Source organism: Silene latifolia, chromosome 8, assembly GCF_048544455.1.
Source record: "Silene latifolia isolate original U9 population chromosome 8, ASM4854445v1, whole genome shotgun sequence".
In the NCBI taxonomy this organism is placed as follows: Eukaryota; Viridiplantae; Streptophyta; class Magnoliopsida; order Caryophyllales; family Caryophyllaceae; genus Silene; species Silene latifolia.
The window spans coordinates 112,867,993-112,895,325 of record NC_133533.1 but is presented as its reverse complement, the minus strand read 5'-3'; the positions used below and the strand labels follow the sequence as shown (position 1 = coordinate 112,895,325).

The following is a 27,333-nucleotide window of genomic DNA, read 5'->3' as shown; positions in this document are numbered from 1 at the left end:
GTTGAAAGGTTATACAAAAGTGTTGTCCAAATTAAGCGTCCGAACGCTTTTGCAATCCGCATAAGATACGTCCTTATTTTCTTATTACATATTTAATTTAACTAAGGATTACATTGCACTGGTGTTAATCAGGCATTGTTGGAAGGTGAATGGCACATTTTTTTCGTTTAATCGTCTACAGTGGCATCACCATTATTGGAAACCGTGGCCCAGCTTGACTTTTACCACATTTCAGTCGATAAGACCAACTGGTCCACTTTCGTAATTAAGACATTATTAACGGAGAATCCTCAGTTTTGATAGTACGATATTGTCCGCTTTGGGTCAAGACCTCACGGATTTACTCTTGGGCTCCTTCCCAAAAGGTCTCATATTATTATATTTTGTAAACACTTATAAAGATGAACTTTCATCTTTATTCTACCGATGTGGAACAAAGGTTTGTACCCTAACAATCGTAAAATTGTTTTACAAAAGACTTAGATTTGATTTGAATCAACTTACGTATTTTCATTTATGTGGCCAAGTCATCTAATTTCAAACGTCGTCAAAAAAAACTATGTAACCAAGCTATTGAGAGAGCCTTGATACTAGTAGTATTAAGAACCTCAACATTGTCATGTATGTTGTACGAGGTCGAACCGAGATGAGTACATTACATTAACCAAATGTGTATAAATAAATGGATTATTTGTTCGAGATGGGTACATTACGTTAACCAAATGTGTATAAATAAATGGATTATTTTTCATCATTCTTTAATTAAAGGAACCGCAAACTTTATTCAAATCACATCGGTACATTATAAGTCACAAGTAACATACGCGTGCGTAGCTCATGGACAAGATCGAAAGCATAATTATAAGAAAGACAGAAAAAACTAATTGTGATTATCTTACAAACAAGTTTATTCATTTTCCACTTAATAAGTTTCGTTATAGACGACACCAGCATCACCGTCACCAAAAACCGCGGCAACCACCTTGCCTCCATCGTACACAACTGAGGGTTGAGATTGACCCAATTTGACTTCCACCATTTTCCAGTCAATTGGACCAACTGGTCCACTTTCTGCATAAGCCTGTATGTACAAGTATGATGAGACGAGACGATTATTGTTGAATATGGTAATATATATGTACTATGTATATGGGTACTCAATGAAAATAATAAGAATGATGAGACGATTGTTGAATATATGGTATATGTATGTACCTTACTAGGTGCACTAGTACTGAGGTAGACTCCAATAGACTGAAGATAGTTGTCGTGCCTTCCAAAAAATCCAGCAACCGGACTGCTTGGAGATATAAAATTACGAGGATTCTGAACACGTTCTCCCCTTCCATACGGCCCATATCCACCCGGATTCAAGTTAGTGTGTATGGTGAGCTTACCAACGTTGTTATCACTGTTCGTGTGTTGATATTTTCCATATGTCCCGCTTATTTGTGTTATATACTCATCGCTCTTGAGTGGAATCTACACAATATATAATATATTCAAACACAAAATAAAGTTAACGTAAATTATTAACTGAAACAGATCAGGGAAATAATTCTTGTAGACTCTGTAATAACTAACCTTTGTTTCAATTCCATTACTTCCGCCAAATATTTTTGTGGAGATTATCCCTGTTTTATCATCAGCTACAACGAACCCAATTGCATCAACGATGAATCCATGCCTCACTATTATCTCTTTGATACTTTCACCTTGCCCAAGTCTCATCGAATAGTTTTTTGGCGACTGAGTACCGTAAGGCCCAAATTCCTAACCCAAAAAAAAAAAAAAACAGTCATATTATACGACTTATTGTACATCTTTCTCAATGAGAATAATAAAAACGACATTGTTGAATATTTGAATAGGCCAGGGTATACCTTAATAACAACACTAGCACGATCATAGAGTCCAACAGACTCAAGATAGTTGCTATGCCTTCCAAAAAATCCAATAATCGAGTCACTTGTATTAGATGCAAAATTACGAGGATTTTGAACAAGCTCTCCTCTTCCATACGGTCCATATCCATCGGGTTTCAAGTTAGTGTGTATGATGAGTGTAGCGACAACGCCACCGCTATTCGAGTGTGCATATTTTCCGTATGTGCCACTTATTTGTGTTATATATTCACCATTCTGGAGTGGAATCTACACAAAATAAATAAATAAATAAATACATGCATGCATGCATGCATGTTTGTATGAACATAATGTGTGTTGGAAGTTATAAAGTAAAGTGAACGTTAAATTATTAACTGAGACAAAGAGATAATCACCCTGTTTTCATGTCCGCCATTACCGCCAAATATTTTTGTGGAGATGGATCCGGTTTTATCAGCTACGACGAATCCAATTGCATCAACAATGAATCCATCCCTCACTATTACCTCTTTGATACTTTCATCTTGCCCAAGTATCATTGAATAATTTCTAGGCAAATCCGAACCGTAAGGCCCATATTCCTTATAAAGAAATAAAACAGTACATTAGTAGTGTAATAATATAACTAATTCTCTTATGAGACAATCATACATCGTGTCGATCATATTGTACCTGAAAGGCAGAGATGTCGAAAGCAGTGATGAATTTACGGGTGGTGGGGAGTTCCGCCTCACTATCAAAGTACACGGTTGCGAATTTGAGAGAACCTTCAGAGGTGGCTAGCTGTTTTCCTTGTGCAGTTGAGCCTGGGGGAATTCTACCGGGTGCGGTCAGGCGTAGCCCGGACCAAAAGTGTTGCCCTTTTGGGTACAACTCTTTGGTGGTATTATTGATAAATACAACATTATTCTCCGCCATCGATCTGCGTGCTAAGCCTGTTCAACACAACATTTTCGATTTCAACACGATATTGTACATATATTGCATTAACGGATCCTTGGACATAGAGCTGACCATTAGCATGGGCTGACCCGTCCTGTCACGGACCCGACCCGCCTTGACCCGTTATTTTATGCAACTTGGCCTGACCCAAGCCGGCCATAGCCCGTCGTTAATCCTGACTTGGCCCGGGTCCTGAAATTCCAGCCCGGCCAGGCCTTGGCCCGCCATTTTAGCAAAAATAAAAAATAAAAAAATAAAATGGTAAGGCCCGCCAGCCCGGCCCGTTCTTAGCACGCCTTGGGTCCTAGCCTGGGTCAAACATATCCCAGCCCGGCTTGGCCGGACCAAGCCCGTCCCTTCCCCCTGGCCTGGCCCGGGTTTAACCAGGAAAGCTCGGCCCGTCACCTGGCCAGCCCGACCCGAACCTACTCCAACCCGAGTATAGGTCTACTTGGACACTAGAAAAATTGTTAGCCCAAAATAATAAACTTAATACGGAATACTTTTTACGCAAAAATTGATTATAGTTATTTTATCATGACCCTATAAAGAATTTTTTCTGAATTCACCACTGCATATATCATATATGCAGTACTTCGTATATGTATATTCAAGGGTCGTTTGGTTACATGAAGGAAATTGCATTGCCTAAGAAGTGACAAATCACATTATTTTAGAATTCATGCGAATTAGGAAATGTTGTTTGGCTGTATAAAGAAAATACAGTTTATGTAGGAACTGCAACTTACCTAGGGGTACCTAGGTAAACAACTTCCTCCATTATGGAGGAATTAGAGTTCTAAAGTAATTCCATTTCATGTGAATTGGGGCAAGCAAACAAATTATCCATTTTGTAATTCACATGAATTGATATTAGGATGATATTAGGCCCATGATATTAGGCCCATTAGGGTTTAGTATCATCCTAATAATTGAAATTCCTGTATTATTTAATTGGTAACCAAACAACCCCTCAATAATAAAAGAAAAAAAAAAGTTATATGAAACTTGAGCTTCGGACGAGATGAATAAATACCTTTAATCTCTCACTACTTAAACGCGATTAATAAAAAAAATGTTTATTGTTGATGGATGAGGTGAATGAAATAGCATGGGAACGAAAGACGGTATTTATAGAAAATATTAAGTAAAATTCACACATTTATAGTACAAAAGAAATAAATACTACGTACAATAATTGAGAAGAAGGTCCCCTCGCTACTGTGCCATTTAAAAACGAGCGTGATACACGTTGTGGTACGAATACGTATTTGCATGGTTAGCATTATTATTGGAAGAATTTAGAAAAGAATTGTAAAGATTCAAGACTCATGTTGGGGCCCATTTCTGACTATGGGCCGAACTCAATGATGGCCCAGATGTAGTAAGGGGCGCTGAGGATCCTGACTTGGGCTGATGTCTTGGCAGGCTCCTTCGGATTCAGATTCCAACCTGCTATTCGTCGTCGACAAATTACTAATTATCGTCGACATTTATACTTAAACTACCCAAGATACCCCTCCATTTAGACACTCCGGAACACCATGTTTCCCTCATTCGCTCTAAAATCGATAAAATGGTTACGAAACCGCTTTCAAATTCATTTAATCAAATCCGTCATCATCAACAACCGAATCAACTAAGAAAGTAATTTTATTTTGGACAAAGTTCCTTAATTTCGTTAGTACACTTGAAAATTTTCACCTATTATAATTGCAAATTCTTAATTACTCCCATTCTCCCAACTCTGCAGTAGCATTAAACGATTCAAACCCAAACAGCAAACATTTAAAAAAAAAAATTCTTTGAATTGAAAAGAATGAAATCTGGATATCGTCGAGTATGAAAAATGTAATCTCCATATACGATCAGATCAAGAATCACTACAGTCAAAAATCTGCCGCCTGAACCACATCCGGCTCGAGGTCAGGACGTGGAACCACCACGTCCGAACCTAGGCTTGGACGAGAAATCACCACGTCTCACCCTAGGCTAGGACGTGGGTGATCGACGTCCAAGCCTAAGGTGAGACGTGGTGGTTTCTCGTCCAAGCCTAGGTTCGGGCGTGGCGGTTCCTTGTCCTCGTATGTTCTTGTTTGCTGGAGTTCGTAAAACAATGAAGACTCATTGTTGTGAGAATGTGAGATATGGTTTGATGATGATGATGATTGATTAATTTGATTTGTATTGTGAAAATCGTGGTATTGTATAGAGGTTTAGGGTGAATTTGATACCAACTGGTGAAGACAATAAACATGGAGTATTAGCTTTGCATAGATTTTCAATTTGTAAATGGATTTTTCATTTGATTTTTTTTTCCAGAAATTTTCAGATTAAATCGTTTTTAATAGTTCGTTATTTCGATTGTTTAAATGGTTTTCATTTTGAATCGTTTGATATAATCGAATGCCTTGACACTATTGGAAAGAATCGAGTCGTTTGATTACATTAGTTTGTCATTTGATTTGTGTAATTAGTTTGTTGATTGGATGGTTATCGAATTCGGGGAGATGTTAAGAAACTAAGTGAATGCTTATGAAAGGGTTAAAATTGGAAGTTTATTAAATATTGTCGACGATATTTTGTAATGTGTCGACGACGTTTAACAACACCCTTCAGATTCTGTTTCCTGGCTTGTAGGTGTAGTTACCCGAAAATAGGAGGTAGTTGTGCTGATTAGGATATACGATACGGTTTTATTATACGTATTCGATACGCTACACGGATTTAATTATACGGATTTCCGGATATCCGATACGAATTTTCGGATATCCGATACGGTTTTTTAAAAACCGCATCGTATAAGGATCGGCAAAATATGAAACCGGATATACGGTATCCGATACGGTTGCCTTTTTTCTAGAATAAAATATTAAAATATACCCAAAATATACAATATGTTGGTGTTTAAACCTTATTAGTATTAAAATTTATAAGTTATTTACCCTTATAACTTTTTAAAACACTTTTAAGTTACGGAAAAAAACCAACAAACACACTTAGAAAAGAAAAAAAAACCGGATACCGGATAATGGTTTCCAGATATACGGAAAAACCGGATATACGGTTTCCGAATATACGGAAAAACCGTATCGAATAAGGATAGTAAAAAAGAAGATTTAAAAAATCGAATATTCGATTTTGCTCACCGCTGATCTCTAACTTCCTTGAATAAGTTTATTTCTAATTTACCATGTGTGTTTCTTTACTTAATCCAACAGTCCTGTTGCCACGTCATTAATTCCTTTAACTCAATCTCCTCCCCCACATGTCGTATAATAAAAAAAGTAATTTTTACTTCTTATAATATCTAGGACTTACATAGTACATCTCTACTTTACTTCAAAATAATACCACATCATGACAACGAGACAAATTTTAATTTTGCTAGTCTCTAGCGGCTTATCAGTAAATAGAATTATACTACCAATTATACAATTTGTATTCCGTCCACAAACCTATTTTCACCCTATTTGTTTTATTATGGTTTTCAAGCCGACACTTTGACCGTGTTTTTTGAAGTCTATATGTTACTTTTTTTTTTTCTTGAAATTTTTTCGTGAAAGATGTCATAAAAATAGGTGAAAATGTTTTTGTTTTATAATCTAATACGGAGTAATTTTTATTCTCCAACTTATTTACAGTCAAAGTTCGGAAATTCTAACCTCCTAAAAGCAATTGGGGTGAAAATAGGTTCGTAGATGAAGTACAATCATAACAAATCTTATTATTCTATACAAAAATATAGAATTTCCATCTTTCTACGAAAGGTTATACAAATACATCCTTATTTTCTTCCATATTAAATTTAACTAAGGATTACAATGCATTGGTGTTAATCAGCATTGTCGGAAGGTCAATGTCACCTTCAGATTTTTTTTTTTTCGTTCAATTGTCACTAATAACAACAACAATGGCATCACCATTGTTAGAAACCATGGCTTCTACCTTGCTTCCCAAATATTATCCACGTACACATGTTACGGTTTAGATAGGCCTAGCTTGACTTTTACGGACAAATTTACTTTGCAAACTAATTTATTTCAAACTGCGCCACAATACAATTGTAATTGTAACACAAATGAAATAATAGTAAACGATATCTTTTATGTGTTCTTTTATGTGTTCTACGACTTCTTCCCCTCTCCGATTCTAATAGCAACTTTTATGAGATCGTCCCTCACTAAAAAATCTGATTTGAATAATTACATGTTTCCAACTATGTGGCTCTGTAAGTAATAGTATACATACGGGATATATATTTATTTGAGAAAATATACTTCTCATGCCATTTTTCATCATTCAGTAAAATTATAGCAAGCCGAAACGTAACTTTATTCAAATTACACCATACTGATACATTATTAGTCCAAATTGAGCATACATGCATGCATATATGCATACAAAGCTCATGGACGACAAGATCAAAAGCATAACGAAAATAGAACAACGTACATAACTAATTTTGATCGTCTTACAATCCGATTTATTTAGTTTAAGTAGAGATACAGGTAATTAAGCACTGGTACTGATTAACATCCTTAAAGAGGAAGGAATATTAATGCATGCAGTGCACCCGAATTCAAATTAGTTTTCCACTTAATTGTCGCTGATAGCGACAGTTGCATCACCATTGTCGTGAGCCGTGGACTCTACCTTACCTCCTAGAATATGATCCACGTACACAACGGAGGGTTTAGACATACCCAATTTGACTTCCACCACATTCCAGTCGATTGGACCAATTGGTCCACATTCTGCATAAGCCTGCATGGACACATAGTATGTATATCACGTTATCATACACCTTACAAAATAATCAAAACAACAATTTTGAATAGGGCCGGGGTATATATACCTTACTAGCAGCACTAGTACTGAAGTAGCCTCCAACAGACTGAATATAATTGTCGTTCCTTCCAAAAAATCCAATAATTGGAGCGGTTGGAGATTCAAAATCAACAGAATTTTGAACAAGCTGTCCCTTTCCAAAGGGTCCATATTGCTTCAAATTAGTGTGTATGGTAAGTTTAGCAACATTGCTATCGCTGCTAGAGTGTGCAAATTTTCCAGATGTGCCGCTTATTTGTGTTATATATTCATCACTCTTGAGCGGAATCTACGCAATATAATATACGGAGTACACACTCAAATTTATAATAAATAAAAACACATACAATATAAAGTAAACGTAAATTATTGACTGAATCCGAGAGAATGTGTAACCTTGGTTTCATCTCCACCATTTCCGCCAAATATTTTTGTGTAGGTTGTCCCTGTTTTATCATTAACGACAACGAAGCCAATCGCATCAACGATGAATCCATGCCTCACTATTACCTCTTTGATCCTTTCATCTGGCCCGAGTATGAGTGAATAGTTTTTTGGCGACTGAGTACCGTAAGGCCCAAATTCCTAATAAATAAATAAATAAATTAATTAATTAATTAATATGTACGTCTGAAATTTAATTACTAGTGTAATACATACGAGTAGAATATAATACCTTAGGGGAAGAGATGTCGAAAGCGGAGATGAATTTACGTGTGGTGGGGACTACCGCTAAACTATCAACGTACACGGTTGCAAACTTGAGATCACCATTAGCGGTGGCTTCCTGTTTTCCCTCTGCGGTTGAGCCTGTGGGAATTCTATCGGCGGGTGCGGCCACACTTGTCCCGGACCAAAAGTGTTGATCTTGCAGGTACAACTGTTTGGTGGTATTGTTAGTAAACACAACATTGTTTTCCGCCATCTCGATCTGCTTGCTTTATTAGCCTGTTAAACATTATACATACACAACATTATTATTATTATTATTATCGATACAATAATAATTCATGTATAAATTAAATTCTAGTGTCCTTGATGCTGCTTAATTAATTAGCCTGTTTAAATAAACTTGATACGGAGTACTTAGTTACGTTATTTTACCTACGAGTATTATTTATCAAGAAATTTATTTTGAAAATAAATTTTTGTATAAAAAATGAAAGAAGAAAGGATAAGGAAATAGAGGTAATTTCTTACTGAATTAAACGTGATTTGTTGTTGTTACTTTTTTAGCGTAGAAAGATGAGTTGCATGGAATAGCATGGGAAAGGCCGGTATTTATACGGATTTTGGGGGAGGATGTAATTAATATTAAAATATTATTTTTACTATTAAAGTACAATAATTGAGAACAAAATCACATTTTCACACTGTAGAGCCAAAATAATTAAAAAAACGTGTTTGGTTGATGACTCACTTTGTGGTACGACTTACAAGTATTGTACAGTATTTGATAATTGAAATATTGTGTTAATATTATTTTAACGGTTTTAAATACTCACTCTGTCCCGGTTATTTATTGTGTTAAAAAGGATCAAATATTACCATTTTTGAATCAAATGTAACCATTTAATGACAAAATGTTATAACTAAATTGTCACTTTTTACACTGAAAGTAATGGTAACATTTTATCAAAAAATAGTAACATTTTATCGTAAAATAACTATATTTTGTACGTCTTATTTCAGACAGATAATAGCCCACTATTGGACGTTGGTACAAGCTCATCGATCACTATTATGATAAAATAAAGCTGATGAACAATTTGATTTATTTGATATCAAAATATACTCTTTTTAATATTAATAGTTGAGAAACAAGGTCCCGTAGCTACTGCGGAGCCAAATCAATTAAAAAAACGTGCTTGGTTGATGACTCACATTGTGGTACGACTTATGAGTATGTATTTGATAATATCAATGGATTTTGATTTTTTTTATTTAATTTTGTTGAGTTGAGATAAATTATACTTCCTCCATTCAATTTCATTTTTCAATTATTTATTTTTCGTCTATTCAACTCCACTTTATATATTTTCTTATTTAGCTAAAAAAATAACCATTCTATTTTTATTAAAAATCTATATTTACAAAAAATGTCCTCTATACCCCATACTAATCCACCATAAAACCCCACCTTTATAATTTATTTAATATTTTTAACCCTCCATTCTCTTTCCCTATGTACTTTTAATGTTTTTTTAATCCGTTTCTTAATACTCGTGCAAAAATCAAACTTGCAAAGTGAGTTGAATGAAGAGAGTATTTAGTAGGAGAAGATTTAAACATAAAAAAACTAAATTGAACTGAACTAAATTTATAAAAGTTGAACTGAACTTAACTTAACCTATAGAAGTTGAACAGAACTTAGGGTGAGATTATCAGTAATACTGACCAAAGTCTTAAGACTCTGGCACATCAGCTTTCCACTAACTTTTATTATTTCTTTATTATTCAGACTGACCACAAGCTTCATACATTATCAGTCTGACTCATCTCAAACTCTTTTTTCCATTTCATTTTTTTTTACAAACTTAAAAAAAAAAGAATAAAAACAAATGACAAATAAGATCCACTCATTGAATAATTTCCTTTGAAAGTAGAGTCAAAACTCACTCAAAGTCTTAAGTTGAGTCTTGAATATCCAAGACTCAACTTAAAACTTTGATAATTATTGGTAGTCTTGAGTAAGTCTTGTATTAAACTTATCAAAGTCTTATCTTAAGTGATGGTATCAAGCTATACCTCGCAAGTGCACGATTTTATCGTTGTACACTATTAAGGGTCGATCCCACAAGGAGTTGAAAAGACTACTAATTGTTCTAATCCTATCGTTTAGCTAAGTCGGCAATAAGGGATGAAAATGGTTATACTAGAACTACCAACAACAAGAGAAAACAAACTAAATAAGAAATAGGTGAATGAGCAAGATAAAATGAAAAGTTGTAAATCAAATAGATTAAAAACCTAAGACTCGGTTCTTCCCAAACAATTCGTAACTCCACACAATCAAATCTCTAGGCTAATCACAAGGGTAGCTAGGTGAGGAGGTGACGGCTCTAATTCGCCTAAGACCCCCCTCTCGGGTTCGAAATAGGACACTAGTACTACCCACCAACCCCCCTCTCGGGTTCGAAGGTCGGAATCCCTAACTCAATACCCGACTACCCCAAAAACATGCATTTTCCCAAGGTAGTCCAATATTTGCTAAGGTCATTAAGCCCCATCAATTTCCGGGTCATCCCACTCCCTCTCTCGAGGGTCGATTTCAAACGCTAGTTTAGAGGTGTCCTACCCCGGTTCTCCCTTTCGGTCTCAACCAAGGTTAACAATAGGGTCAAATCTCGGGTATCCAAATCACAACCTAACCAACTCTCGTTGGTGGACAAGGGTAAATAAGTCAACACTACCCAAAAATCAATCCATAAACCCAAATCATTCCTCCAAACTACCCTCACCAATTTCCCCAAATAATTAGCCTTTATGAGATTCAATTAGTGAAATTACTCATGTTGGGTCAAACCGAGCCCTAGTGGAAGACTACTCACTAATCATGGTCCTAATTGCAAAATAAACAATAAAGATGGAAACTTTGGTCATAAACATGGTGAGAAGATGAACTTTACTACTAAACATGCAACAATCCAACAATAGTTGTAAAGAAAGATAATTTAATCTAATAACAAGGTTGGTTAAACTAAAAGACACAATCTTTAACCCAATCAACTCAAAGATTAAGTCTTTGAGGACAACTAGCAAAAGATGAACAAAGGAAAGAGAATCAAAGAAAAGAAGAACAATGAAAAGATGAACAATGATGAAAACAACAACAACAAACCAACAACAACAACAATTTTAACATAAACAATCAAAACAAACTTGAAAGAAGAACAAAATGTAAACAAATGAAAATAGGGAGAGAATTAATAGCAACTCAATAGCAAAAGAGGAATTTGGATAGAAATAATAAAGAAGGAGAACCTTCAATCTTCTTACAAACCCAAATTCAATTACTAATTAATTGATGAACTTCTCTAATTAAGGAAAGATTAACAAAGAGATTAACAAAGTTTTTAAACTTGAAAGGGGAAATATTCTGGATCTAGGGTTGTGTGTACAAAAGGGTTTAAGAGGGGGTATTTATAGTTTCCAAAAGGATTAGGATAGAATTTGGAATGGGCTTTTGAAACACGTATTTGCACTCCCGGCCGGTCAACCGGCCGCCGGTCCTCTGGCCGGCTGAGAGATCTTTGGAAGTTTAAACAAACTTTGGAAGTCATCAGGTAGGCTTGGCCGGTCGACCGGCTGCCGGTCCCTGACCGGCTGGGACTCCTTTGACTTTGGACTTGACTTTAGCCTTTGGGGGAACTCCCGGCCGGCTGGCCGGCTGCCGGTCATTTGACCGGCTGGGAGATTCCTGTAACTTTCTTCATTTCTTGTGTTTTCTCAGCTCATGCGTTTTCCCAGCCGGCTAGCCGGCCGCCGGGCCACCGGCTGGGGATGCTCCTTCCTTGCTTCTTCCTTCATTTCCATATATACGTACTCCCAGCCGGCTGGCCGGCTGCCGGCCTACCGGCTGGGAATACTCTCAGCATGTTTTCCTTCATCTTTCATGCGTAGCTTAGTAATCCCGTCTTCCTAGCTTCATTTCGCCCGTTCCCGCCTCAATTTCTGCAAGGGGGCCACAGTGTCATAGTAAAGGGAATCGGGACAAGAAATTAGAGAAAGGAAGTACAAAATCGACTCAAATGGAGTCGAAATGCATGAAAATAGAGGGGAAAAAGGGTGCAAAAGGGTCCTATATCAACCTCCCCACACTTGAGCCTTACTCGTCCCCGAGTAAGTCCCAAAACCAATGTATAAAGCATTATTATGATAGAAATGGAGAGTGGGTGCACAATATAAGCATCACTCAACTAAACTACTACCTAAGCCGATCGAGTATTAGCGCACTCAACGCCCCTTCAACTCGCAATTTGACACTCATGAGGGAAGAGTGCCCTATTGCAAGGCAAGTTGGGTCTTGCTACAAAACTTTTCGACACATCCATCATGAAAGCACGTAATCAATAAATAGAATGCATCTAACAAAATGATCCACTTTCCCCATCTAAGTGGCCGAATTTTTCAAACAACAAAACACGGTCTTGGTCGGGAGTACCGTCTCAGAAGTGCCAATTGAGGTGCCAACCCCCTAAGCGTGACTAAAGCAACCCTCGTGTGACCAATGCTCAAGAAACAAATTCCAGAGCGGGGAAAGGGGAGAAAGGGCAAGACCGCCGAGAATTACAAAACCGACACAAGATTCAACCAAAGGGCCCATGACTAAGGGGACCAAGGCAACGACATCCTCACGGTTTTCACTCGTCACTCAATGAAGAACAAGGTCATTTTTGTGAAAAATAGTAACCAAAATCACTCAACTAACTCAACTAGCGAAAACGTGCCCACAATCTAATGTGTAAGATCGTCCTATGTCCTATGAAATGCAACAATGGTAGAATGCACACGAAATGAAGCAAGGGTTAAAACGGGACTAAGGAGAAGGTCGAAACGGGATTGGTGCAAGCACCATTTGGACATGTGGGGCTCAAATCAAGAATCGTCGACACATCACATCCCATCTTTTATTGCAACACATGAGACACGTCTATGCCCTAACATAACATTTGTGACAAAAACTATGCAAAAATTTCATAAACCCAACTCAAGTAGGAAAAATTTGATAAGACTCCTTTTATTTCAACAAATGGTAACGTCTACACCGTAACAACGACTCGGTTTCCCAAGCCATGCAAAAAATGTGTAAACCCGACTCATCTTTGGAAAAACATCAATTTGCCCCTTTTATTTAGAAACGGCTTTTTCTACCCCATTTATTGATGAGGAGGGGTGTTGCTTGCCTGTTTCTTTTCTTTATAACATATATACAACATGACTCACTATTTTTTTTTATTTTTCACGACATTTTCACTTTTCTATTTTGCCTTTCATTACAATTTTACAACCTCTTATTTATATACAAAACCAAATTCTCAACGAAATCCGACCCTAGTGGACGTGCAAGCCATCCACCGTCATGACCCAAATCACCTCCTACAACACAACTACAAAAACCGACCAATTCTTGATTAAGGAAGGGTGGTTATGGGAATGTAGCTATTTTAGGTGGGTTTGCCAAATGAAAAAGGCTAAGCTCAAAGGAGGTGAATCAAAAAGGGAAACGATGTCGGGGAGAAAATAAGGCTATTTGGCTATGTGAGGTTCATGAAAACTGATTTTTGCTTCATATCATGTGCACAAAAATGTAATGCAATTTCACGGTCTAAGGACGATGCGACACACTTATGCGTAGTGATGTGACACGTCTCGCGAGGAGACCTACTCTCGAACCTAGATGAGGGCGGGGTATGAATGTACCCACCCTAGAAGGCTCTACCCTTACCTTTGAGTAGCTAAGTCGAGCCAGAGGTCTAGTCTACGGCCCTAGGTCTCACAAGATTGGTCTAAACTCATTGGTCAAGCCCTCCTTCCTTGGCTAACTAAGAGGCCACGGGTGCGAGTCACGAGGAGGGGAAAGGCACAATTGGGCACATTAGCTCATCATGGGGGTACTTGGTTCCCTTCCTTGACCATGTTCTTCCTTAAAAATTTTATATACAAACTCAATGCAAAATGAAGGGAATACAACATATATTTACATGTGAACAAATGCATGCGGAAATTTAAACAAACATGAAATGAAACGTGCAACAAGTTGGCTAATCCTAGCAGCACATCAACACCAACAATCCAAACGGTCTCCCAAGGAGACACCCAAGGCAACAAAATTCCCATTCTCCTTCAAAACATCCAAGATACCAAAAAGAGAGAATAGTAAAAGGAGTAAGAGATAGGAAGGATTATACCAAGCGGTCTTCTAGCTCCTTTTTGCCTCAAGTGGTCAATGCGCCATGCCAAAGGTTAGACAAAACATATATATACAATGCAAATTTTTTTGAATTTTTCAGAAATTTTTCAATTTTTAGGCATTTTATCTAATTTATAAGCATTTACAATTATAAACAAATATTCACAAGAGTGGATATTTCCCTCCCCACACTTGAGATGTACATTGTACTCAATGGACAAAAGCATAGGGAGTGAATAACAAAAAGAAATGAACATATTTTTTTTGATTTTTCAAAAGAAAAATAACATATTTTTGAGATTTTTTTGTTTTTGAAAAATTAAAAAGACATATTTTTGTTGGTTTTTAAAATATGAATCTCCTCCCCACACTTATTTATTTACATTACTTCCAAAAAGAAATAAATGTGTGGAGGAAATTAAAATGAAAAGACATGTTTTTGAGTTTTTCTCATTTTTTTTAAAAGCCCTCCCCACACTTATTTATAGACATGGGAGGGCATATTAGGGAAAGAAATTAACATGTTTTTGGTGGTTTTTGTCATTTTCATATTTTTTTTTTTTCATTTTTTTGTGATTTTTAGAATAAGAATGCAATGCATGTTCTATTCTATATGCAATATGTAAATTACAATGCAATTTATGCTAAGTGAATGCAATTACTAAATGTAACAATATATTACAAATTGAAATATAATGCAATCCTATATGAATGCAACTAAATGAGCTAGCAACTAAATGCATGCGGAAAATTAAACATGAAGGAGAGAATTTGGATAAAAGGGAGAGATCGTACTTGTCATTTGGATTGAATATGGGGAGCATACCGAAGGCTATGGATTGAAAAGGGAGGTAGTGGAGCCCTCATTACTAGGCTCTACTCATACTCGTCATCACCATCACCGTTTCCATCACCATGTCCATCATCATCATCACCTTCACCATCACCTTGAGTCGCCCCGAACTCGGACTCACGGATGAAATCGTCCGTGTTCAAATGGGCATCCGAACTAAAATCCTCCATCCCCGAGCTCATGCCGACAAACATCTCCGGGTGCCCTCCGGCACCACTAGACCCGCCCTCAGTGAAGATAGAAGGGGCACTCCCGAACCACCTCGTGTCATGTCCCTCCCCTTGAGTGGTAGGCGGGGTGGGAAAGACCGGGGCGCTATAGTAGTCGGGCCGCAAATTAATATCTCCGTAAAGGATCCTCCCATCTTCCGGATGTCCGCCATCCGGGAATAAATAGTAAGAGGGGTGAAGGTTGGAGGGATGTTTGTATTGGTGCCTCATCATATCATCATAAACCGGGAATTGACCAAGGGAATGGTCATAGTAAATCCGGTCAAGCCGCTGTTGAAGCCCATGCCGCTCACTTGCGGCGTTTGCCATATTAAGTTTCATATCCTCCATGAAGGAAATGAGGTCGGCGTGGAGAGGGGGCGGTTGTTGTGGTTGGTGACTAGAGGACCCCTCCCCTTGTTGGAAGGGCCCGGGAACGAAGGGAGTAGATGGTGTAGCATACCGCAAAGTAGACCTCGCGGGAATGATAGGTCGGCCACGAGTATACCGAAGATTTGGGTTAATTTGTTGGGGAATAGAGGGGTCTTCAAGGTTTTCAATTTCAAGCAAATAATACTCCGAGTTAGGCACTACTTTCATCTTGTCGGGGTTGGGAAGAGGGATAGAATTTCTGTCAACACCATCCACCCGAATTTGCCAATAGTCAAGGCCATCATTCGGGTTGGTCTTCAACCAACCAAGGTTGTGGTATATATAGTTCTTGAAAAGCATCGTATCACCAATCATATAACGCATTCCACTCAAGTTGACTCTCCGATTAAGCCTCTTAATCAAATGGGTGATGAGTCCACCCACGACAACTGCCGTCGAAGAAGCCGGAGAGTTGCTAAGTCTTTGCAATGTAAGGGCCAAGTGGTGGGCAATGTCAATTTTGAATGTAGTGGGGTTGGAACGAAGATAAGAGCCGAGAATTTCCAACTCCTCCGTTCGGAAATTGTGATTTTCCTCACGGCCAAAAACAGTCCACCCCATAAACCGATGCCAAACCCGAATAGCCGCGTTATGGACAGTGTTTACGGCTCTCTTGACCCCCGGAACATCATCTAAACCCGTAATGGCCTTCCATAAGGCCCCATGGTCAAAGGTGTCGGGTGCCTTATGAGGAGGGCTTGTGTCAAGCCCGAAATGGGAAGCAAAGGTCGGAAGGGTCAAGGAGTAGTCCTTGTTCATCAATCGGAAATGCAAAAAGGCAACCTTTTGGGATTGGTGATTCTTGTCAAGACGAAGGGAGCTCAAAAACTCCCAAGTGAGACGGGCATAGGTTTTCTCATGTATCCCGTACATCAATTTCATTCCCACCCCCTCAAACAATTCAAGAGTAACTTGGTCTAGCCCTAACTCCCGCATGGATTGTCTATCAATAAATCGGGTGGGGGCAATGGGGCGTCTCTTGAATAAAAAAAATTTACCTTTCATTGTGATGGAAGTGAATTGGACATCCGGGAAGTCGGGATCGGTGCTCATGTCGGTCGCCGCCGCCGCCACCGCCTCCGCTTGTTGAAGTGCCAAATCCCCCTTTCTCACTCGTTTCTTTGGGGCCATTTTTTTGTGATTTGATGGAGGGTTAAGGGTAGGAAAGAGGTTGTTGTGGGTTTGAGGGTGGTAGGGTGGTGGTAGGGGGTGGTGGGAGTGGTTGTTGGTGGGAATGAAGGAGAGGGGTTAGGGTTAGAGTGAGAGAAGAGAGTAGTCGAAAAAAATGAAAGGGTTAGGGTGTTTGTCGTGTAAATTTAGGCTTCAGAATACTCCCAGTCGGTCACCCGGCTGGGAAAACGTGTTAATTTGAATTTTTTTTGGAAATTTACAGAAGACTCCCAGTCGGTCAGAAGACCGGCCGCCGGTCACCCGGCTGGGAGGACACCCTAGCTTCAATTTCTTCAATATATGCATTCCCAGCCGGTGGGCCGGCTGCCGGCCTGCCGGCTGGGACTTCTCTCAAGGGTCAATTTGACACAAATCCCATGTATACGTACTCCCAGCCGGTGAATCGGCTGCCGGCCTGCCGGCTGGGACTACTCTCCCTTGTGAATTCGTCACAATTCCTTTGAAGTTACAGGAACTTCCCAGCCGGTTCGAAGACTGGCCGCCGGTCACCCGGCAGGGAACACGTTCCATCACATTTTCTCCAATATGCCCCTATTCCATTTCCCATCATCTATTGGCCTCGACTTCCGTGTTTTCGACTTTCAAACCCGACTCATGATGTCGGATAAAGGCCAATAGATGGTAATTCGCTTGTTCTTCATACAAAAATCCCAAATTCTTCAACAATAGTAACCGACATCAATCAAAACGACAAGTACCATACGTCCAAAATTCCTCATTTTCTACCTAAATGCAAGATATTTACAAAGTTGCATGGGTTGCCTCCCATGTAGCGCTCTTGTTTTATGTCGTAGGCTCGACGGAATTAAGAATCACAATCAATAATTCGGAAGATAGGTAGCGATGGAACTCACATTCTTGATGATAGGGGTTCCGGCAACGTAGTGCTTGAGCCTTTGCCCGTTTACCTTGAAGGATTAATCTCCATCGGATATTTCAATCGTACCATGTGGAAAGACTCGAACCACGGTGAAGGGTCCCGACCACTTAGACTTGAGCTTCCCCGCAAACAACTTGAACCTTGAGTTAAAGAGGAGAACCAACTCTCCCTCCTTGAACTCTCTCCGAATTATGGCTTTGTCATGGAATCTTTTGGTTCTCTCCTTATACAATCTAGAGCTCTCATAAGCCTCTAGCCTAAATTCTTCAAGTTCATTGATGTCAAGTAGTCGCTTCTCTCCGGCGCTCTTCAAGTCAAAGTTAAGGAGTCGGATTGCCCAATGCGCCTTGTGCTCCAACTCGACCGACAAATGACAAGGCTTCCCATACACCAACCGGAACGGTGAAGTTCCTATCGGTGTTTTGAAAGCGGTCCGGTAAGCCCACAATGCATCATTGAGCTTGGTTGACCAATCTTTCCTTGACCGGCTCACGGTCTTCTCAAGGATCATCTTGATCTCGCGGTTAGAGATTTCGGCTTGGCCGTTAGCTTGTGGGTGGTAGGCAAGACTATGCCTATGTTGCACCCCATGTTTCTTAAGTAGAGCATCAAGAGTCCTTTCCCGAAAATGAGTTCCACGATCACTAATCACAATTCGTGGAACCTCAAACCTTGGGAATATGATCGTCTCCATAAGTTTGGTCACCGATTTTGCATCACAAGTCTTTGTTGGGATTGCTTCAACCCATTTGCTCACGTAGTCCACCGCAACAAGGATATACTCATTCCCATTTGATGAGGGGAAAGGGCCTTGATAGTCAATGCCCTATACATCGAATACCTCCACTTCAAGTATGTAGTTCATTGGCATTTCATGCCTCTTTGAAATGTTACCACTTCTTTGGCATTTGTCACACCCCTTGACGTAGGTTGCCACATCATGAAATAGGGAAGGCCAAAAGAATCCACATTGGAGTACCCTTGCGGCGGTTTTTCGTGAACTACCATGCCCTCCACTTGGCATGTCATGGCAATGAGAGATTATGGGTTGTACTTCTTCGTTCGGGATGCATCCTCTAATTATCCCATCCGCACAAGACTTGTAGAGGCATGGTTCTTCCCAAAAATATTGCTTAAGATCGTGAAAGAATTTCTTCCTCTTATGGGAGTCATAACCATGTGGGATGACCCCGGATACCAAGTAATTGACATAATCCGCGTACCAAGGGACATCCATCAAAGCAAGTGCGAATAATTGATCATCCGGCAAGGAGTCATCAATTGGCAATCCATCCTTACCCTTCACATGGAATAGCCGAGAAAGATGATCGGCTACCACGTTTTCCACACCCTTCTTGTCTCTAATTTCAATGTCAAACTCTTGTAGCAAAAGTATCCACCGAATCAAGCGTGGTTTTGACTCCTTCTTGATTAGCAAGTGCCTCAATGCCGGGTGGTCGGTGTGCACAATTACCTTAGAGCCCACCAAGTAGGAACGAAACTTGTTCATGGCATATATGACCGCCAAAAGCTCCTTTTCGGTGGTGGTGTAGTGTGATTGAGCTTCATCCAAGGTTTTGCTTGCATAATATATGGCATGAAGTTTACCATTCTTCTTTTGTCCAAGCACCGCTCCTACCGCTACATCACTAGCATCGCACATCAACTCAAAAGGTTCCCCCCAAGTGGGAGGTTGCATAATTGGAGCGGTGATGAGAGCTTCTTTCAACCTATTAAAAGAATCCAAACACTCATTAGTAAATTCAAATGGCACATCTTTTCCAAGCAACAATGTTAAAGGTCGGGCAATCAAAGAAAAATCCTTGATAAATCTCCGGTAAAAACCGGCATGCCCAAGAAAACTTCTAACTTCTTTGACATTAGTGGGAGGGGGTAAAGTTTTAATCACTTCTATCTTGGCTTGATCAACTTCCAAGCCTTTACTTGACACTACATGACCCAAAACAACCCCGGATGTCACCATGAAGTGACATTTCTCCCAATTCAAGACTAGACCGCTCTCTTGACATCTTTTCAAGACCTTACCCAAATTAGCTAGACATCCATCAAATGAGGTGCCTACGACGGAGAAATCGTCCATAAACACCTCCATGATATTCTCAACGTATTCGGAAAATATAGCTAGCATGCATCTTTGAAATGTGGCCGGCGCATTGCAAAGCCCAAAGGGCATGCGCCTATAAGCAAAGGTGCCAAACGGGCACGTAAAGGTGGTCTTTTCTTGGTCATTAGGGTGAATCGGGATTTGGAAAAATCCCGAAAACCCATCAAGGTAGCAAAAATGAGAGTGTTGGGCAAGTCTTTCCAACATTTGGTCAAGGAAAGGGAGGGGGAAATGGTCTTTCCTAGTTGCCTTGTTGAGGCGTCTATAGTCTATACACATTCTCCACCCGGTTGTGACTCTTATTGGAATTAGCTCATTCTTGTCATTGGTGACTACCGTGACCCCGCCCTTATTTGACACAACATGCACCGGGCTCACCCATGCACTATCGGAAATAGGGTAAATTATGCTTGCATCATAGAGCTTCAACACCTCCTTCCTAACCACTTCTTTCATAGCGGGGTTAAGGCGGCGTTGAGGCTCAATGGAAGATGCACTCTCATCCTCCAAATGAATGCGATGGGTGCAAAAAGAAGGGCTAATCCCCTTGATATCATCAATTTAGTACCCAATGACATCCTTGTATTTTCTCACAACATCAAGTAACTTTTGAAGTTCGGTGTCATTGAGTGCACTATTGACAATAATAGGGTAAGTGTCATTAGGGCCAAGGAAAGCATGTTTAAGAGTAGAGGGGAGAGGTTTCAACTCCACTTGAGGAGACGTAGATCTCTCCTCCTTTTTACCATCTCCTCTCAAGCTTTCAAATTCTTTATCCGGGTCTTCTTCAATTGTTGCTTCCATAGCTAAAGCATACTCCCGGTGCTCCTTGCAATCTTTTACCTTGCCCTCAAGGAACCCTTGCAAACCCTTGTCTTCATCAAATTTCTTCATATCAACCCATTCTTCTACCACATCAATCATATAACAAGACTTTTCTTCCGAAGGCTCTTTCATGGCCTTATTCAAGGAGAATTCAACCTTATCTTCACCCACTTGTAAAGAAAGCTTCCCATTCTTCACATCAATCATGGCACCTCCCGTAGCAAGGCAAGGGCGCCCCAATATGATGGGAATATTTGAGTCCTCGGGGATGTCCATTACATAGAAATCACATGGGAATGCAAGTTTCCCCACCTTGAGCGGGACATCCTCCACAAGACCAATTGGGTATCTTACCGACCTATCCGCAAGTTGGAGAGAAACCCTTGTTGGTGAAAGCTCATAACCTTTCAATTTCTTGAAAATTTTGAGGGGCATAAGACTAATGCTTGCCCCCAAATCACACAAGGCCCTCTCAATATGCACGGTCCCAATCTTACAAGGTATGGAAAAGCTCCCCGGGTCTTCAAGCTTTTGAGGAGCCTCATTCATGAGAATTGCACTACACTCCTTGGATAAGTTCACCGTAGTTGTCGGGCTCAAGGAGTTTTTGTTTGAGATTAGCTCCTTCAAGAACTTTCCATAGCTTGGAATCTCCTTTACGGCATCAATGAAAGGCATGGTAATGTTGATACCCTTCATCATGTCCATGAACTTTCCATACTTTTGTTCAAGTTTGGCTCTTGCCAACCTTTGTGGAAAAGGAATCGGTGGCACATAAGTTCTTACAACTTGTTGTTGAGGCTCTTCAACCACCCTAGTTGGTTCATCAATCACTCTTGGAGTTTCCGCAACAACTTCCACAAGCTCATCTTCTCCCTCCTTTTCTTCAATTACCTTAGGAGGTTCAACCACAATTTGAGGTTCAACGACATCACCCGGTCTGCTACTCTTCCTCTTCTTGACAAATTCCCGGTCTTCCAAATCTCTACCACTCCTCAAGTGGATAGCATTCATGGTTTTCGGATTTTCCTCGGTTTTACCCGGGAATTTCCCTTGGGAGGCTTGTAGTTGGCTCATTTGGGTAGCCAATTGGGAGATTTGGTTGTCCTTCATCCGTTGAGAAGCTTGCATTTGGGTCCTAAGTTGGTTGATGGATGAGGTTGTCTCGTCATGTTTTTGAGTGGAATGGTTGATGAATTGTGTTTGAGTATTGACAAGTTGGTTTTGGGAAGTCATCAATTGTTCCATCATGAGTTCCAAGCTTGACTTTGGTTGGGTGTTTTGTTGGAAAGGTTGGGTGTTTTGTTGGAAAGGTGGGTTGTTTGGTGGGTTGAGTGGTTGAAATTGTTGTTGTCTTGGTTGGAAGGTTCTTTCTTGGAAACCCGGTGGACCTTGATTGAATGTTGTGTTTTGTTTTTGAGCTTGAAAGTTTGGTTGTTGTGACTTTTGTTGGAAGGTTGGGTTTTGGACATTTTGAGAGCCATAGGAGAAGTTTGGGTGGGCTCTCATTCCGGGGTGATATTGGTTGTTGTTAAATGCTTGCTTGGCCGGACTAGACTCCCATATCCCGTTCACTTGCTCCATACAATTACCATCTCCAACCACCAAAGGACACTCATTGGGTGGGTGTCCTTGGTCTCCACAAAGCTCACAACTATAGACTTGGTTCCTCATAGAAGAATTGCTAGATGTTTTGCTTGAGCTCATCAAGGCAACTTGTTGCTTAAGCTCTTCTATCATCTCTTTTACCTCCACATTGTTGGCCGATTCGACCGTTGACTTCCCTTTCCTCTTGTGCCTATCATTGTTCCAATGAAAGGTACGAGAAGCCATTTCTTCAATAAGCTCTTTCGCCGTCTTGTGATCTATCTTATCCAATGCTCCCTTCCCCGAGCCAGAATCAAGGTTCATCTTCATCTCATTGTTTAACCCTTCATAGAAATTGTTGATGAGCTCATCATCCCCAATACCATGGTGAGGACATAGCCTTTGGAGGCCCTTGTACCTCTCCCATGCTTCATAAAGGGTCTCATCTTCTTGTTGGGTGAAACCTTGGAGCTCACTCTTGATCCTTGCGGTTCGTTGGGGTGGGAAATACTTGTTTAGGAAAGCCTTAGAGACATCGTCCCAAGTCCGAAGAGAGTCGGGTTCACAACTTTTAAGCCATTCCTTGGCACTTCCCCTCAAAGAGTTAGGGAAAAGCCTAAGGCGTACGGCATCATCCGTCACTCCATTGGCCTTGAACATGTCACAACTATCCAAGAACTCGTTGAGATGATCGTTGGGGTTTTCGGTGGCTCCCCCTCCGAATTGGTTCCCTTGGACAAGTTGAAGCAAGGTGGCTTTCACATCAAAATTGTTGGCTTGAATAGGTGGCTTGACAATACTCGGATTCACCACCTTTTTCGGAGCCAAGTTATCTCGCATAGGAACCGCGGCCATTGTTACTTCCGTTTCCGGTGTTGCAAAAGGATTCTCGAAAGTTTCAAAAGCACGTGGTTCTTCTCGAAGGTCCTCAATTACTAAATTTTCTTGAGGAATTGGTGTTTCTATAAGCCCTCTTCTACGGAGTGAATTTAGTCGTCTTGCGGTTGCTTCGATCTCGTGGTCAATCGGACGAATTGGTTGACCTCTTCGAGCTCTCCTAACCATGCAAAAAGTCCTACACACTTAAGAGAGGGATTAGTAACACAAAAGACTTAGTCTAAACAAGAACGAAAACAATTAATATCTAGCCGAACTCCCCGGCAACGGCGCCAAAAACTTGATGGTATCAAGCTATACCTCGCAAGTGCACGATTTTATCGTTGTACACTATTAAGGGTCGATCCCACAAGGAGTTGAAAAGACTACTAATTGTTCTAATCCTATCGTTTAGCTAAGTCGGCAATAAGGGATGAAAATGGTTATACTAGAACTACCAACAACAAGAGAAAACAAACTAAATAAGAAATAGGTGAATGAGCAAGATAAAATGAAAAGTTGTAAATCAAATAGATTAAAAACCTAAGACTCGGTTCTTCCCAAACAATTCGTAACTTCACACAATCAAATCTCTAGGCTAATCACAAGGGTAGCTAGGTGAGGAGGTTGATACCCGTCGTTGTGAGTACCAAAGATAAAATTTATAATCTCCTATTAAGACTAACCTAGGCTAGTGGCAACAGGGTCGAACCACAAGGAGGCAGCTGTAAATTCTAGTTGATTTATATCTAGTCTAAGGTAACAATTGTGGGGGTTGAGTTGAGATGGTCTACAGCTAACAGTAAATAAAGATAATAAACTAAAAGACGGATTAAACAGATAAAGAAAGGGGTAATAGGATGATCAGTTCATTATAGCTTCGGCGGCAGCAAACTAAGTCGGTCTGAGTCAACACAGGTGAGGCGGGAAATAAAGAGGTCCTCTCGGTCCACTCTTAACAAATAGCATCTTTCGATCTCGCTATAGGTCCCTAATGTCACTAATACTAACTTTCATCCTGAAAAGTGACCAACGGTCTAAACTATACCTATCTTTCGATCTTAGCACAGTTTAGTCGATTTAATTGATGGTCAAATAACTTTCCCTATCTTTCGATCTAATGGGTCGGTCATAAATTAGGTATCTAACTGGTCGCATGCATTCGATTCGTTAAATACAACATTAAAACAATTAAAACGAAAATAAAACCCTACGAGGTCAGTCGATCGACCTACAATGTCAGTCGATCGACCAACACGCGAAACAGTCCGTGTATAATCTATTGCCGCCTATGCCATAAATCGCCTATATCTTAGCACTATAGAACTAGCTACTCATGCTAAGGGTAAAAACAACAATAAAACTAATAACGATTACTGAATTCATGTTTAAAGTAGATAACAAATAGCGATAATACGATAATTGGCTTTTGGGATACTAACTAGCAGATCTATACTAATGATGAAAATAGAACAAAAAACTGAAATTAGGGCAGAAAGAATACCGAGATTTCAGAGGAAAGATTAAGAACAAGAACAGAATTCCAATGCTAAAACGATGTTCCAAACCCTAATTACTCGAATGAACAAAACTGAAAGTTACTGTATGAAACTTAGATAAAAACTTCGATCCTCAACTGAATGTTTTATGTTACGTTATATAGCAAATACGTAACAATTATTATCAAAACCTAAAACTTAATGGGCTTCAAGATTCACGGTCTTTCAATTCACGTCTGGAATAGCAATCTGGTCGATCGACTGATAGGACTGGTCGATCGATCGCTCCTCAATAACGATAGCTTCGGAACCCGATAGGTGGTCGATCGATCGATTGACTGGTCGATCGATCGTTTGAGTCGCTACTTGACTTCTATAGACTCGTGGATTTGTCTTTTGGGCCTTGAAATGCGCACCAAGCTCGTTCCTTAAGCAAAAACTCCTCGTCACATGCAATGCAAGATACTCGGGGACGGATTTAGCTTGATTTCCATTTGGATTCTTCACATTTCGCAATAATGTACAAAATACGGAAGTAGACGGAAATAGGGAGAAATGCAGCATAAACTACATGAATGAGCTCGGAAATGCGTGTAAAATGGATGTAAAACATCATATAAAAGACACGCATCAAACTTCCCCAAACCAAACCCTTGCTTGTCCTCAAGCAAGAACTAGACTCGATCTAATGACCTAATGGAACGAGTTCAATCTCGAGCGAAATGCAAACTTAAGCCTAAACCAATTTAATGCACAACCAACAATCAATTAGTAATGTGAATCATGCAAACGAGTTATGGAGTCGTCAAAGACATTTGAACCGCCAACCGTAGAGACTTATCAAATTGGACTCTCACGGGTCGCTCAAATCACTCAATAAGCATAGGTGAATATGTGTAAGATAGAAAGAATTAATTTTGTAGTGACTCTCACCTAACTACGACCTATGAAATTATGCCAGCAATAAAATATGAAAGAAATCTCTATGACCGTACATATGCATTCCAACCAAACAGATGACCAATGACACATGCCGAGGTATATATGGGATATGTGAGGTATGGGTAAGAAGAGGCAAAACATTTTATGGTAAAGTGGAGGTACAGGTGATCAAGCTAGTACCAAAACGGAACCAAGTGGCAACATCCAACTTCTTGCTCATAATCAAACGAAACGGTGCTATATCTAGCACAAATCTCACAGTCTCCAAAATACTAAATCAATAAACTCCCCATAAGATATAAATGAATCATGGGAGCAAAAATCGCCAAAAGATAAGGATTGAATTATGCGAATTGACTTTTTTCTTTTTCTCTTTCTTTCGAACTTCAGTCGATCGACTATATTGGGCAGTCGATCGACTGCTTTGAACAGTACAGAACTCTTTTTTTTTTCATTTTTCGAATCATTTTTTTTTCCCTTTTTTTTTTCTTTTGTTTCTTCCTTTCCTTCTCTCTTTCCTTTATTTCATCTTCCCAACATAATCTCAAATAAAGCATATGCCACCAAAAATGAGTAACAATCTCAAGAACACAGACCACTAGCTTGACAAAGGACAGGCTAAATGTAGGATGTAGTAAATGGGACAAAAAAGGATATTTTTGGCAGTGTGGAGTTTATGGGCAAAAATGAGAAAAGGAAACCTCTACCACATGTGTCAACAAACCACAAACCGAATGCATATAGGTATTAAGTAGATCAAATTCATATTTATGCAAATTAAGGAAACATGTCTCATAAGGAGTACTACTCACATTCCTAAATAAACCGGTCATAGATGTCACCAGTTATAGGCTCTAATAACTCAGAAATATGATGTAGCTTGCCAATTATCTAAGTCAAATCTCAAGTTCAGCAAGAATGTAACGAAAACTCGTAGATATGCATTTACGATTCTACTAATAACATGTCAATCAAGCAAGGCTCAGGCAAAACAGGTGCAAATGCAAAATCATCATAGAAATACTACCGTTCCGACTCGACCTATATGCTAAAATAAACGTGCATTTTATGAAAATTTTTGAAATTTTTCAATTTTTTTGAAATTTTGTATATATAAGAGAAATGAAATGAAACAATGCAAAACAAAATTAAACGTGAATGCAAACAAATGATATGCGACGACGCAAAACCCTTCCCCAAACCAAATCGCACAATGTCCCCATTGTGCAAAATCATATAGTAAAGAGAAATGGGAATTTGCGAGAAGGGAAATAAATATGACATGAAGTAAAGAAAGCAGGAACTCACAAGACTTTAAGCGCAAAGGAAACCTCCCCAAACCA

At 39.6% G+C, this 27,333-nt stretch overlaps 2 protein-coding genes and 1 non-coding gene across 3 annotated transcripts; 1 reads left to right on the top strand and 2 right to left on the bottom strand.

The window, feature by feature from the left end:
- Positions 1-729: 729 nt before the first annotated feature.
- On the bottom strand, positions 730-3,945 carry LOC141597417 (mannose/glucose-specific lectin-like). The gene is made up of 7 exons (XM_074417875.1): positions 3,865-3,945; positions 2,559-2,821; positions 2,282-2,467; positions 1,884-2,153; positions 1,585-1,773; positions 1,216-1,482; positions 730-1,081 (listed from the first exon to the last, which is right to left on the bottom strand). Exons 2-7 carry the CDS (start codon positions 2,802-2,804, stop codon positions 923-925), a joined length of 1,317 nt encoding a protein of 438 aa, XP_074273976.1. The 5' UTR covers positions 2,805-2,821; positions 3,865-3,945; the 3' UTR covers positions 730-922.
- A 3,199-nt stretch (positions 3,946-7,144) lies between these two features.
- On the bottom strand, positions 7,145-8,929 carry LOC141597416 (mannose/glucose-specific lectin-like). The gene is made up of 5 exons (XM_074417873.1): positions 8,859-8,929; positions 8,335-8,606; positions 8,055-8,243; positions 7,687-7,947; positions 7,145-7,595 (listed from the first exon to the last, which is right to left on the bottom strand). Exons 2-5 carry the CDS (start codon positions 8,581-8,583, stop codon positions 7,428-7,430), a joined length of 867 nt encoding a protein of 288 aa, XP_074273974.1. The 5' UTR covers positions 8,584-8,606; positions 8,859-8,929; the 3' UTR covers positions 7,145-7,427.
- A 14,123-nt stretch (positions 8,930-23,052) lies between these two features.
- On the top strand, positions 23,053-23,159 carry LOC141597620 (small nucleolar RNA R71). Its single transcript, XR_012522845.1, has one exon. It is a non-coding gene; the product is annotated as a small nucleolar RNA R71 (small nucleolar RNA).
- Positions 23,160-27,333: the final 4,174 nt, after the last annotated feature.